Source organism: Podarcis bocagei (genome assembly GCF_964188305.1).
Source record: "Podarcis bocagei genome assembly, chromosome: 15".
Taxonomy (NCBI): domain Eukaryota; kingdom Metazoa; phylum Chordata; class Lepidosauria; order Squamata; family Lacertidae; genus Podarcis; species Podarcis bocagei.
The window spans coordinates 44,625,435-44,639,484 of NC_138141.1; the positions used below are offsets into that span (position 1 = coordinate 44,625,435).

Below are 14,050 nucleotides of genomic sequence, written 5' to 3' on the forward strand. Positions count from 1 at the left end.
TAATCATGAATGCATTTGCTGCTCACAGCTCCCATACTGAAATTCACCACTTTCCACTAGTTGTATGCATTTCTGTACAACTTACTTGGCTGGAGAACAGAACTGCAAAATTTGGAGAAGTGTGAATTCTTAAGGCTGGCTGTGTTTCGGTTTGTGCATTGTTTCAGAAAGTGCAAGCACGGTAGGTTTGCCTTTACATGTGAACTGAATCAGATTTCACCCCCATCCCTACTCACAAGCAAAGTCCTTTTTGTCACAGAAATGGACTACAGGGGCATTCCTGTGAATGAACTCCTGTGTAGCCTGAACTAGATTACTTTATGGTGCTCTAATAAAACGTCACACCTGGAAACCTGGTGCTTTCATTGTTCCAGTCCTCCCGGATTTCCTTGCCATAGTCGGTGTACACGAAGGACAGGTCAGCAGTCTGAAGGTCACCTGCAGGAAGGGGAGGCAACACAAAACAGGCTGCTAAAGAGGCCGAGCTCCGACAGCCACATGCAGACTGTAGAAACAGGATGTTGAAGAATGCTGATGGGTGCAATCACCTGACCATATCTTTCCATATATCTTCTGAGGTGCCTTTTCACATGTCTCGCTGTCTAGCCCACTAGGCATTGAGAGCAAATCTGAAACTAAGAGAGGAAGAAAACAATGTTTGTGAATAGGCAAGGATGGAAGACCAAGATCAAGCCCCAAAAGCAGAAGCTAGCCAGAGCTGGTTGCATGATAAAGCTACTTGAGATTGCAGGACAGTTCTGAATTGTGGCAGGTGTGTGTGTGTGTTTCAATGCTGGCACTTTTGTGCATTGCTCTGGACAGATGTTAAGCTCATGTAAACTGTGGTTTACATTTGCACCTCACTGCCGTGATTTCTTTCTGAGCTAAGAAGATGCAGCCAGATCTGTAGCATCTTAATTACTTCTCTCTTTAGCATTTAAAATGAGCTTTTGGTTCCGCTTGTAGCAAACGTATCTCTTTCTCCACCCCCCATTTGAAAGTATAAGCATCTCTGAGCTCCCAGCTCCAGCTTTCCTCGTGTCCTGGGACTCTCCACACCTTTGCCCCCTACCCAGATCCAGTGCAGCCTGCCTTGTTTACCCTGAGGCTTGGTGAGCCCCATCAGGGTGGCGTAGCAAGCCTTCTGTGATGACGTGGCATGCCTGTTTAGGAGCAGTAGGGAAGGGCCATCATGGCCAGCAGTGTTAACACTCTAGAAAGGGTGGAGAAGCCCTCAGGTGAGCCCAGCAGCGGCTCTTTCTTGACTGAGTAGCATGAGCCATGATCACTGAACTGGAAATGCTAAAGGAAATGATCATAAGTGATCCCTGCTATCAGAGACTTCAATCTGCCTCCTTCATGGTCCTGGTTTAATCATTATTCAATACTTGGCCCCTAGCTAGTGATTCCATGTTTCTTTTTCGCTTATAATATTTTGGAGCAAACAGGAGCCTTAAAGATGGTGTGATCTGCCCTGGCGTGTGATGAAACGCTTAATTTTTATATATGCATTTCTTTTAAACATTTATATGGGGCAGGACGCTCTGAACATACAGCACCAATTCCAGCATAACTGCACTGGCTACCAGTTAGTTTCCGGGCTTAATTTCATAGAATAGAATCATAGAGTTGGAAGAGACCACAAGGGCCATCGAGTCCAACCCCCTGCCAAGCAGGAAACACCATCAGAGCACTCCTGACATATGGTTGTCAAGCCTCTGCTTAAAGACCTCCAAAGAAGGAGACTCCACCACACTCCTTGGCAGCAAATTCCACTGTCGAACAGCTCTTACTGTCAGGAAGTTCTTCCTAATGTTTAGGTGGAATCTTCTTTGAAGCACTGGTTTTGAACTATAAAGCCTTATGGGGCTCAGGATCCCAAACAGCTCCAAAACCACCTCTGCCCACATGGACCGAGCCAGACCCTGCAATAATCAGCTGAGGCACTTCTCCGTGGTGGCTCCTGACTGTAGAACGCTCTCCTCAGGGAGGCTCACGCAACACTATATTTACCTATTCTTAGGTGTCAGACAAAAACATTCCTTTTTACTTGGGCTTTTGGCCCTTGGGATCATGCGAATGCCTGCCTTTTCTAATAAGTGGTGATCTGGAATATGTAGCTTGGAGATCTAAATCAGAGAAGTCTTGAATTGTTGTGACTCAAAGAGCATGGATATGTGCATGTTTTGTTTTTTTTAAGCTGTTTTCATTAACTACTTGTGGGTACTCTTGTTGAACAAAACATTCTGGTTGAACAAATCCAATTGATGAGCCACACCTTGAGTTAAGCATGCATAAACCAGCTCTGAGAACAGGCCAAAATGAAGCTCTGACCTGAGTGGTGGTTGTGGGGAGGTGAGGGACAGAGTAGTGTTTTGTTTCTTTAAGGACTCATCCACGCTTCCTTTTGTGCCACATTGCTAGGCACAGGTCTGGGTCGCAGTGGAGTTTTTCATTTGTGTGTGTCCTGGCACTTCGCCCACAAATCACAGCAAATGGGAATCAGGTTTCCCCTGGATTGCCGTTTGCTCCAGTTCAGTGGTAAAACACATGCTCTCACAGGGAAAGCTCTGGGACAAAACTATATATATGCTCAGATGTGGACCTAGAAAAACCAGACCTGTGACTAGAAAGCAGAGCAGAGGCCAGTGTGGATGAGCCCTAAGTGTCTCTCTTGCCTCCTCAGCCTGTTTCCATACAAATGCAAAAGCTCATGAAAGGTGGTCATTATCAGAAACCGTCACCTCAAATGTCCTTGGCATCTGAAGCCACCTCAGCTGATCCTAAAACAACCCAGAATGTATCCATTTATTAGCCAGCAGCAGGAGCACAACAAAGCCTTTGCTTGTGGGTGTGCAGTGCACAGATGTTTGAGCTCCATACTGTAGATATGGTATAAGCAGACTTCCCAGTATGGTCTTCTCTGATAAGCTAGGGCTTAGCATATTGTTTGACCCGGGCTCATGGCCCGTTCTCCCATCCCTGCTAAACACAAGCAGTCTGACCTGTTATAAAGCGCGTTCCTGGGTTGGACTGAATGAGACTGCAGGTCATTTCTGATGCCCTCATGCTCTGCAGCCCTTGGTTTAATTGCTACTGAAGTGCAAGGCGTTCATCAACCCATGGGAGACCAGCACATAAACCCAACACTGCTTCACAGCAGAACACACTGTACCTGAAAGCTTCTGTCCTGGCCGTTTGCTTGGACCTGGCACACCTTCGCTGCTCCTGTGCAGCTGCCCCCGACTGCCTGGCTCTCGCTCCTTTCCTGGCTCCTCCTGAGCTGCCGCTGTTTCTGCACTGCTTTGCTCTGCAGCAGCAGCAGCAGCGGCACCTTGACCCTCTAAGCCAGGCTCTTGGCCAGGGCCCAGTTCTTCGTTCTGTGTCTGCTGTAGCCCAGACTGCATGTTAAAGAGGGAAGCAGGAGCAGAACTTCTGGGCTGTGGATTCCTGTCAGCCTCCAGGGTTTCCACAGGTAGCACTGGTGCTGATACCTGGGTGGTTACAGGCACCACGTCTATGCCAGCGGGTACAACAGTTTCTTGGGCGGCTGACTCTGCAGCTGCTGTGGCTGCTGGGTCTTGCTCCTCTTGAACTGCTGCTGCACCAGACCCTGGCTCTACAGCTGGCATTTCATCTTGGAGGGCTGTTGCTAGAACGACTTCACCCTCCTCTCCTACATGGCTGGCCTCTTGCTCCAGCCCGGCTTTCTCTGGGTCAGCAGCTGCAGACCCCTCAGGGGCCTCACTGTCTTCAGGTGCAGTCATCTCCATGTCAGACAGGATATCTTTCAAAAGCAGCTTGAGGGCAATGGATTGCTCAGATAATCCAAGTTCACCCGACGGGATGTTGAGGCTAGACCTCTCTGAAATTTGCTCATCTTCCATATTCCCCCAAAACTCAGCTACCTCTATATCGTCCAGTTCTATAATTGGCCCTAGGATAAAAAAGGGTGGGGCTGTTGATATATCCTGAAACTGGAAGCATGGTACGGGAATGGAGGAATAATAATAATAATAATAATAATAATTGCTATTTACTAAGATCTCCAAGCAACTTTCACTTATAAACATAAACATAAAAAGGTAAAGGGTAAAGGGACCCCTGACCATTAGGTCCAGTCATGGCCGACTCTGGGGTTGCGGCGCTCATCTCGCTTTATTGGCTGAGGGAGCCAGCGTACAGCTTCCGGGTCTTGTGGCCAGCATGACTAAGCCGCTTCTGGTAAACCAAACCAGTGCATGGAAATGCTGTTTACCTTCCCACCGGAGCGGTACCTATTTATCTACTTGCACTTTGACGTGCTTTCGAACTGCTAGGTTGGCAGGAGCAGGGACTGAGCAACGGGAGCTCACCCCATCATGGGGATTCGAACCACCGACCTTCTGATCGGCAAGTCCTAGGCTTTGTGCCACAGTGGCACCCGTGTCCCTAAAACATAAACATACTAGACCAGTGTTTCCCTACCTTTTTTGGGCAACGGCACACCTGTTTAATGAAAAAAATCTCGCGGCACACCACCATTACAGCCCCGTGACGTCAGCGCGCAGCGTCACGCCGGGAGGGACGCACGAAAGTGAAAGTTTTTTCCCTCCCCCTTGCCGGGGAACCTCCAAGCTTTGGGGGTGGGAGGAGGCAGCAGAGCGAGGGACTGAGGGACGGCGGCTGTTGTGGTGGTGGCGGCGATAGCGGGCGGAGGAGGGGGCGGCGGCGGGGCTTGAGGAGCCGTCGCCGGGAGTTGCTGCTGCTGCTGTTGCTGCTGCTGCCCGGACATGCCGGCCTCCTCCTCCTCTGCTGTCTCGCGCTCCTCCCTTTTGCACGCGCTGCCCCGCCGCTCGGCACCACCACCGCGGAGCCGCCCCCGGCTCGACGCGGATCCTCGCCGCCGCCGCCTTTCACCGCCCGACTCGCCCGCCTCCCTCTCACGGCACACCAGCCAACGTCTCACGGCACACTAGTGTGCCGGGGAACACCGGTTGGGAAACACTGTACTAGACCATTTAAATTTGTATAAAACAGAGATATGATGAACCAACCCAGACCCTGCAATTGCCATGTGAGGTCCTTCTTTGTGTGCCCCTTCCATGAGAGGTCTGGAGGGTGAAAATATAGGGCCTTTTCTGTGATAGCTCCCTGCTTGTGGAATGCTCTCCCCAAGGAGGCTCATCTGGTGCCATCATTTTATATCTTCAGACACCAAGCAAAAACTTTCCTCTATAACCAGGTGTTTGCCCTTTAATTAACAGCAGCCTTACATTTCTTGGGGTCAAGGAATCCCTTCTTGTGCTGTGGGGAGCAGTTGTAGAAGAAGACCTCCAGTAAAGATAATATCCTCTGTCTGTCCAAGAGCCCCACCTAGGAAAGAAGAGCACAGAGATACCTTTAAGCCTTGCCAGTTCCCACTGAGTTCTAGATGGTTCATGTACAGTACTACAAAAACCACACTGGATGGCCTGTGAAATCAGACTTGCATAGCTGTCAACTTACAGATTTGAAAATAAGGGACCAGCAGCCAAAATAAGGGACCTGCAGCTTCACCTGTTCCAGGCACTCCAGTCTTCCTGTCCTCCTGCAGTCTGGTCAAACTCATGCTGGTAGCTTCGAGAACACTGTCCAACCAACTTTGTAACCAGAGGTTCAACTGAATAGAATCTGAATCACATGCACCACAAGGCCTATGCAGCCTCAACTTAAGATGGCTCCCCGGCCTGGCTTTGCACTGCAAAGTTTGCAGCAGCACGTGCAACAAAATGGCGTCCAGCATTCAAAAACCTCCTCAGCTTGCATTAACTAGCCACACACAAGGCATGCAAGCTCCACCCCCCAGTCGTTCTTAGACTTCTTATTGGGTGAGCAACACAACCAAGCAACACAGTTGGAGCCTCCCTGGCCAGCAGGGAGGGAGGGAGAGGAGCTGCTTCCTTTGAAATTTAAGGGACATCATTTAAGGGACATCCATCAATAAGGGACAGCAGCGGGACATGGCGCTGGAATAAGGGACTGTCCCTTCAAATAAGGGACACTTGACAGCTATGGAGTTGTTCCCAAATGGGGGGAAATCCTCCATTTTACAGAGAGGGTGGTGGAAAAGTAGATCACTGAAGTTGGAACGCAAGCTCTGAACTACACAGGGGTTCAAGGGCAGGTAAGAATCTTATGGAAACAGAACACCCAACTTAAAACATTTGAAAAATATATTTGAAACCCTATTTTAAATGCTACTGCTGCTGCTGCTAAAATAATTCACACATCTCAAGTCACTAAATGTTTGCTCAAATCAAAGGGGCTTACAGCATCTCCAGAAAATGCTAAGCAAGATGAAATCTACAAATAAAGGCTAAAGTAGACCTGATGTTAAGAGTGTTACTTCACACCAGTTTAAAAACAACAACACAAACACCATTCAGTGGAAGATGCGGAAGGGTGCAATTTTTGTCAGGACCGTGGCACGGGAGGAAAAGGTTAAATTAAAATATACCTCCCCTCACTGCATACAGCAGCCCTCACATAAACTGGACTCCCCCAGGCTTGCTAATAGTTTACAGTTCTTTGTGTTGCTGTGATCTGAAGTGGTATTTTTAGCACCAACCTACAGTGGTGGTATCAGTAAGAATTCACCCTTGATCAAACCAAAGAACCATCAAATTGAGCACCTGGTTTTCTAATGAGCTCACAAACAAGTCCTGGAGGGGCCGGCTTTCTCTTTCCTCCCACATCTAGTACCTTGAGATAGACTGCTTCTGAGCATGGAGGTTTATTCACTTATGATATTTAGGCTCCACCTTTCTTCTAATGAGCTCATGGTGGCCTATGCAGTTCTCCCCCTCTGCACATTATCCTCACAGCAACCCTGTGAGGTAGGTTAAGCTGAGAGAGATGGTGACTGGCCCACAGGTCACTCAGACACTTTGGTCCTAGTCCACTTAGGACCTTAGTCATGGCTGATAACAGTTGATAGCCAATGTGCTGTGAATCTGAGCCACTTTTTGCTCTCCAAGGCTCTGCTTCCACGCTTTACGGCTCAGGCTCTGAATACGCTCTGGGCATGCAGTTCTTATCTTAAACAGATTCCAGGCACCCCCTGGAAGCAGCCTGTCTCTTATCTCGAAGGGACAGGAAAATAACCAGCAGGCCTCACTGCCTGGTGGCAAGGAGCAGCACAAGGGAGTCCTTCTCTCCCAGGGAGAAGGCAAAGAGATGACAAAGGCAGGAAAACTCTAGAGGAAACAGGGGCAGAAAATGGAGGGGAAACACATGGTTAAAGGAAAGGAAAGCAGCCCCAAAGGAACTGGCTTTTCGACTTTATGATGAGCTAATGCGTATTGCTATTTCACGGTTCCAGTTCTGAAGTCTCTTTCCCATTAAAGCACAGCGTGGTGGTTCACCAGGTGCAAATCTGAAAAACCAAAAATGAAACAGATTCTTTCTTTCTTTCTTTCTCCCCAAACTTTTCTTTGAGGAGCTCAAGGTGGCATACATGGCTCTCCTCCTCATTTAATCCCCACAACAACCCTCTGAGGTGGGTGAGGCTGAGAGGCCATGACGGGCGCAAGATCACCCTGTGAGCTTCATGGCTGAGTGGGGAGATTCGAACTCTAGTCTCCCAGGTCCTAGTCCGACACTCTAACCACTACACCACGCTGGCTCTTTTTGGCAAACAACTGCAAGTTAAAATCTGTGAGTTGGATGGCTGTGAGGCTGGCAGCTGCCGAGTAATTTGGTTTTGTGTCGCTTTCCCCCTGTACTGACGAAGGGGAACAAATGGTTGGAGTTGGCCGTTGAGAGCTGGCAACGGGCCCAAGATGGCTGGATGGTAGCCAAGCTCCTTACGAACAGCAAGTAGAAGTGGCAGCAGCACCTGGGGAAGGGGCTGGACTGATGAGAGGCAGCTGTCTTCCTTGCTTTAGTCCAGCCTTTGCCAACCTGGTGCCCTCCAAACGCTTTGGACTACAACGCCCATCAGACCCAGCCAGCTGCCTGCTATGGGGCCTGGGGCTCTTGCATTGAGGACAGGGCATGTAGGGTGTCAGAAGGAGGGGTGGGGGTGGGGAGTAGAAATTTCTTCAGACATCCTGAACTGCTTCACAAACTGGAATGCAAGCATCCTTTGAAATCCAGCCTTCTCTGAATGCAACACTGCACTTCTCCAGCCAAACAATGCATATTCCCCACCAAAGGAAAAATGTTTGCATGAAAACGTTAGAGTGAGAACAATGTACAGAATGCATAGTGATAGGTGAAAATGCACCTGTTGGGTGAAAGGCAAATAAATTTTAATGCAGACTTCAAAAAATAAAATAAAATAAAATACAAACTGATGTGGAAATGGGGAGAACTCAATTTAAGACAGGAAGAATGAGAAACCAAGAGAGTTTCTGTTCGTTTCATCCATTCCTAGAGAAAAGCTTGATTGGCAGATTGTGATCCTGGCAAACGGGTCAGTGGGATTCAAGGCAATTGACTTGCTTGCCAGAGGCTCAAAGGTTTGAACTGGGAAGCTGAGACCAGAGGCGGATTTAGAGGAGTGCGACTGGTTCAGTTGCCCTGGGAGGAGATCTTTGAGGGTGCTGCAGTAGGCACCACAACTATGATGTAGAATGGAAAGTGAGAGGTGGAAGGGTGGAAAATTTTGGCGTTGCACAGAGTGCCTCTGAAATTTGAGACCCCCCCCAGGTCCACCACTGCTGGGATCTAGCCTAGGAAGCTGGCTAGGACTGTGTGCATGTCCTCAGAGTTCTTTTTTTAGATACAACATGGAATAAGGAGTGTGTGCAGCATTGCCTTCTGTGATTGGCAGGCAGCATGGAGCCTTTGGATTGGCCAGCCCTGGAATAAAAGACTAAGAACCTGGTCTGTGCCTAGTCCACAGAGCAGCACCTTCTGCACTCAAAACCAATAAATTAACTTTGGAGAATATAGGAAGCTGCCTTATACTGAGTCAGACCTTTGGTCTGTGCAGCTCAGGACTGTCCACAGTGACTAGCTGAAGCTCTCGCCAAGTCCTGCCTGGGACCTTTGACATGCAAGGGAGATGCTCGACCTCAGCTATGGCCCAGCCCCACCTCCTAGGTCTAGGTTTTGGTATAGCCACCTATGGTCCTAAACCAGTCTGGACCAGTCATTTAATGCTGGTTCCCCAGTGTCATCCCAAAACAATCCAGGTTTAGAGCCTCAGGAACAGGGATGCATATAGACCAAAATCAAGAGTGTGGTGGAGGACCCCACTCGGTGCTGGGAAAGGGAGGCTTGCCCCTAAGCCAGTGAAAATTAGGAAATGGGAACAACATGCATGCTCAGCTGGGCGAGAGAATGGAGAAACAGATAATTCAGCAATCGCAGAGGTCTTTTCTATGGATTTCCTTTGCGTTTGCTGCTTTCCCTTGAGGTCTAGGTACAGCAGGAACTGATTACAGCACCGGGAAGGAAACCAGGTCAAAGCCTAAGGAAATGCATTAAATTTACACTCTGTTTTTGGAAATGATCCAAGCCCACTTGCCTGCTTGCGATGCTCTCAAATATCTGCTAGCATTGTGTGTGCTTGTTGGGAGGGCTGGGAAAATGTTTCACATCCCCGCTATTACCCCCCTTCCCACCAGAAGCCAACCACAAAGGCTTTGGAGCCAGGCTTGCAGAAAGTGGAGGGGGTCACTTCAATTTCCTGACAGCCCTTGCCACCAGACGCCTGAGTTTATGCCTGTCCTGAACTTCCATGTTTCCCTGAGAGGCCTGTCACTATCCTAATGGAGGGCTCAGCATCCGGTGGCCTTGGGACCAGTTGACCCACCATCACCATCCTGTCAGTTGCTTGCCTTTTAAGTTGAGCAAGAGAGAGACTATGAGCCACCCATGTGTTGTGGACTGCCAACCGAGCCCCTGCTAGTCACAATGAATGCTGGGCAAGGTGGCCTTGCAGGACAGCACAGGTAAAGGCACAGTCTGGCGGGCCTGATTAGGCCCCATGGGCCGCAAGTTCCCCACCACTGATCTATTCCAATAGACCAGAAACTGCTACTATTCAGTGCTGCGCTTGGGAAGTCCTAACTGGGAATAACGATGGCAGAGATATAATCCTGCACACATCCTGCAGTCTCTCCACTAGGGTCTGGGGCGAAACTCAACTCAAATTCACACTGCGCTGAGGTCTATGGATGAAGGGCGGTATACAAATTTAATAAATAATAATAAAAACAACTTTTTAAAAACAATATGAGAAGTGAAACTCCACCAGCCTTCAAAATCCGCATGTATCCAAATTTTGCAATGCACTTCTCCGATGCATACAAAAAAATGCATCTATTAGAGAAATGTTGTATTAATATTAATATATGAGTGAAAATAACATACACAAATGCATTGTATTAGGGGAAATTGCTTTGCAAAATGTGCATCAGTCAAAACTGCATTTCTGTATTTAGGGTTAGGTTCTGCATTTTTGTCTTGAGAGAGAATGGAGTGCATTTCCAGGGGTGAAGTGAAACTTATGCATTAGCAGCACCAAAATGACCTCCCAGGGCACAAGCCTGGGCACTTTGTGTGGAAGTCCTGGGCTGCCCAGACGAGAATCAGTAGAGCTACCTTTCCATGGTCGCAGTTGAAGAACAGTTGGAGGAACATCTGCCGCCAGATGTCGTGTCTGATTATGTTACGTGCATCGTTGGCGCACTGTAGGAGGTGTTGCAGCAATTGCTGGAACATGTCGCTGCTGAAATTCTTGATGTAAGAATGGAGATACTGGAGAGGCGAGGGGGGAAAGAAGGGGAGAAAACGCACAGTTTATTCCCTTTTGCCATCACTCAGCATCACTCATTGTCTTGTTCATATGAACCTTAACGATGAGGTCATTCGCCCCTTAATGATGAATCTGGATCATCCTTCCTCCTATTTGTATCCTATCCTTCCTCCAAGGAACTCAGTGTGATCTATATAGCTGAAAGCACTCTCTGTTTTATCCTCACAGCCACCCTGTGAGGTAGACTGGGCTCAGAGAGAACAGCTGTTCCTAAAGCTTCACCTGGAAAGGCATAGACGTCCAAACAGAGCCAGGTGGAGCTCCAGGGGTAAAAACTTCTCCCCACAGCTCTCGTTTGAAAATGTAGAAACTAAACAGTGGAGAAGGCAGAGTCCCTGCAGAAGCAGCTAAGCAATGATGCTACATAAATACACCTCATCACTAAAACATCGGAACTTTACAGCAAGAGATGGATCTGCAATTTAAGAGAAATGACAAGCAAGCACGGGGAATGATTTCCACACAGCTGCCACCTATTTTTTTGCCTTCAGAAGCATTTTTGCTTCCTTGGAATTGAGGCCACAACTTGCACCAAGCCCAAAACAGATTTTTCCTCCTGCTTAAGAGCAGCTTGAGTAGCAAATTGAAGCTGGCCATTGCAGAGCCGTTCATCCACCCCAAGAGTTGGATTGGGCCCTTGTGCTTAACGTTCCCTGCTATATTTCCTCTTTGTGTTAAGTTACTTATCAGATTTTTATGTGACTTGCGATTTACAATCATAACAAAAATACAGTGGTGCCTCGCAAGACGAAAATAATTCGTTCCGTGAGTCTTTTCGTCTTGCGATGTTTTTCGACTTGCGAAGCACGGTCCGTCGCAACTGCGCCTCTTCAAGCGGCTCTAAGAAAAAAGCGCAAGACGTTTTCATCTTGCGAAGCAAGCCCATAGGGAAATTCGTCTAGCGAAGCAACGCAAAACCGAAAAACCCTTTCGTCTAGCGAGTTTTTCGTCTTGTGAGGCATTCGTCTTGCGGGGCACCACTGTACATTTATTTATTGCATTTCTGTCCCACCTTTTCCTCCGAGGAGCTCAAGGTGGCATAAAGGGCTCTCCTCTTCCTCATTTAACCACCATAGCAACCCTGCAATGTGGGTTAGCCTGAGAGGTAGTGACAGGCCTTGTGATGGATTCAAGCTCTGGTCTCCCAGTTCCTCTCTAACCACTACAACACACAGATTCTCTTAACGTGATCATTACAATCATACAACTCACTTGTTCTCTAAAGATGTGAAAGCCAAAAGTAGCTAACCTTCCCCTCCCTTCATATTCTGCATTTCTGTGCCACATAGAACATAGGAGGGGTTCTCCTTCGCTGCAGCTAGCACTGAAATGGAGAACATCAGCCTCACGGCAGGCCAGAGAAATGAAATACTGTAAAACAAATTTATAGATGGTCCCCAAGGTAGCATTCTGCACAATCCTCTTCCAAAAAGAAATCTGGCAGCAAGTGGTTCCAGAGTTGATTGGAATCATCATTATTATTACTTTTACCAAGAAAGAAGATCAACAAGAAGAAGAGAAAAAGGAAGGAAGGAAGGAAAAGGAGGAAAGGATGAGATTTTGGAGACCACCTTCATTTGCCTCAATCCTCCTGACTTTGGGAAGAAGACTATCAAGCCGTGATTTATTTGAAGCTGAGGTCTCAGAGACACTTTTAACACTTCAGATTTATTGCCCCATGAGATTTTAATGGGTAAAAAAATAAGAAGGCCGTTCAAGAAATGTGGTCTGCACAGTGTAAATAATAAAGGCTGTCGGCAGGAACCGCAATCTCCCGTCTTTGGGCTGAATTATGATGGCATTTTTATTTGTATTTTAAAGCCTGCTGCTGTTGTGGCTGGATGGGGCGGTGTGTGCATGACATGTAGGGAAGAAGGCTTGGGAAACTAAGCTCTCCTTAGACTCACAGATGTAATCATGTACCAATGGGCCTACTCTGAGTATGGCTGGCACGGGATGCCACGCAGCATCACAAACTATGACCTTGTTGTTTCTTTCATTTAGGTTGATTCCGGATTCATCTTGGGCACTTTCATGGTTTTTGCCTGAATTGTTAGCTGCATTGTGCAGTCTTGGGGGTAATGCTGAGATGTTGTGATGGGCCAGTTGAAAAGTTCATTCCAGGTTTTTGTTCTGAACTGAATTGTTAGTTGACCGTGTGGAATCAGCCTTGATCCATCTATCTCCAACGCCTCCTTTGTTCTCTGGAAAATTCATCTGAGTGTGTCCTTCGGTCTTTACCTCATTCTAGCTCAGGGGCCCACTGTACCTCCTTTTCTGGGCTTTGGGACTTCCCCAGGCCACGCCTCCTTCAAGGGCCACACCCCTTTCTTCAGGCCACACCCATCACCCTCCTCCTCGGCACCTTCCTCAAGCGCCTTGAGCTGCGATGAGGCATCTTGCTTGCTTGCTTGCCTGAACAGACGAGGAGAGGCGTGTGTGCACAAACCTCTGTATTTGTGTGTGGCTGGAATGTAGCCTACAGTAAAAAGCTGAGTGTCGCCTCTGTGTTGCCCATCCGCTTTTGGCCTCTGGCATGTGGCCCCCAGGAGATTGCCTATAAGGCAATGTGGCCCCCAGGCTGAAAAGGGTTCCTCACCAGGTACAGGAAGGAATCCAGAATTCAAATGTGAAATGCAGAGACTGACGCCTGATGGATTGTGGTGACAGAAAAGGGGTTCTTTGCATGCCTGTTGTTGCTGATCCTTCTCCAAATTAGCTGCAGTCACTCTGCGGTTAAATATCTCATTGTGAGCTTAAAACAAGATTTGACAAATTACCTTTTTTAAAGAAATGTTTATCTGCTGAATGCTTAAAAGGATGGCTTTCAAAAGCAGGGAGGTGAGTAATGACATGTTGCCACTTGCCCTGAGTCTCCCTCCAGCTTCCTTATGCTCCATCCTCAGTTTTAGTAAGGAAGCATGCCAACTGGCACTGCTAAGGCTGCTCATGGTTCTAGTCCACAGTCTTGCACTCATAGTTCTTTCAGTGTGACTCCACAATACGATTCATTTCTGATAAAACACTGAGAACTTGGCAAGCAAACACACACACACACACACACACACACACAGAGAGAGAGAGAGAGAGAGAGAGAGAGAGAGAGAGAGAGAGAGAGTGAGTGGGGGGGGGGAGAGAGTGAGTTTTTATAGCTATATCTATATCTCCAGACTGATTGCCATCAAGAGGCCTGCAGAGCCCTCAGGGATATACCAGGCCTCCTGCATGAATTGGCTAATAGAATTTCAAGAGCAATAACAG

General features: G+C 48.0%; 1 protein-coding gene across 3 annotated transcripts in view; it reads right to left on the bottom strand.

Annotated features, from left to right (window-relative positions):
- Positions 1–14,050, bottom strand: part of EFCAB5 (EF-hand calcium binding domain 5) — a 49,021-nt gene that overhangs the window by 18,750 nt on the left and 16,221 nt on the right. For all 3 annotated transcript variants that reach the window (XM_081171969.1, XM_081171968.1, XM_081171970.1), the window contains 5 exons: positions 10,576–10,731; positions 5,256–5,355; positions 3,176–3,937; positions 549–635; positions 346–438 (listed from right to left, as the gene is read on the bottom strand). In XM_081171969.1, coding sequence (XP_081028095.1) covers positions 346–438; positions 549–635; positions 3,176–3,937; positions 5,256–5,355; positions 10,576–10,731 — 1,198 coding nt within the window. The remainder of the gene's footprint in view (positions 1–345; positions 439–548; positions 636–3,175; positions 3,938–5,255; positions 5,356–10,575; positions 10,732–14,050) is intronic.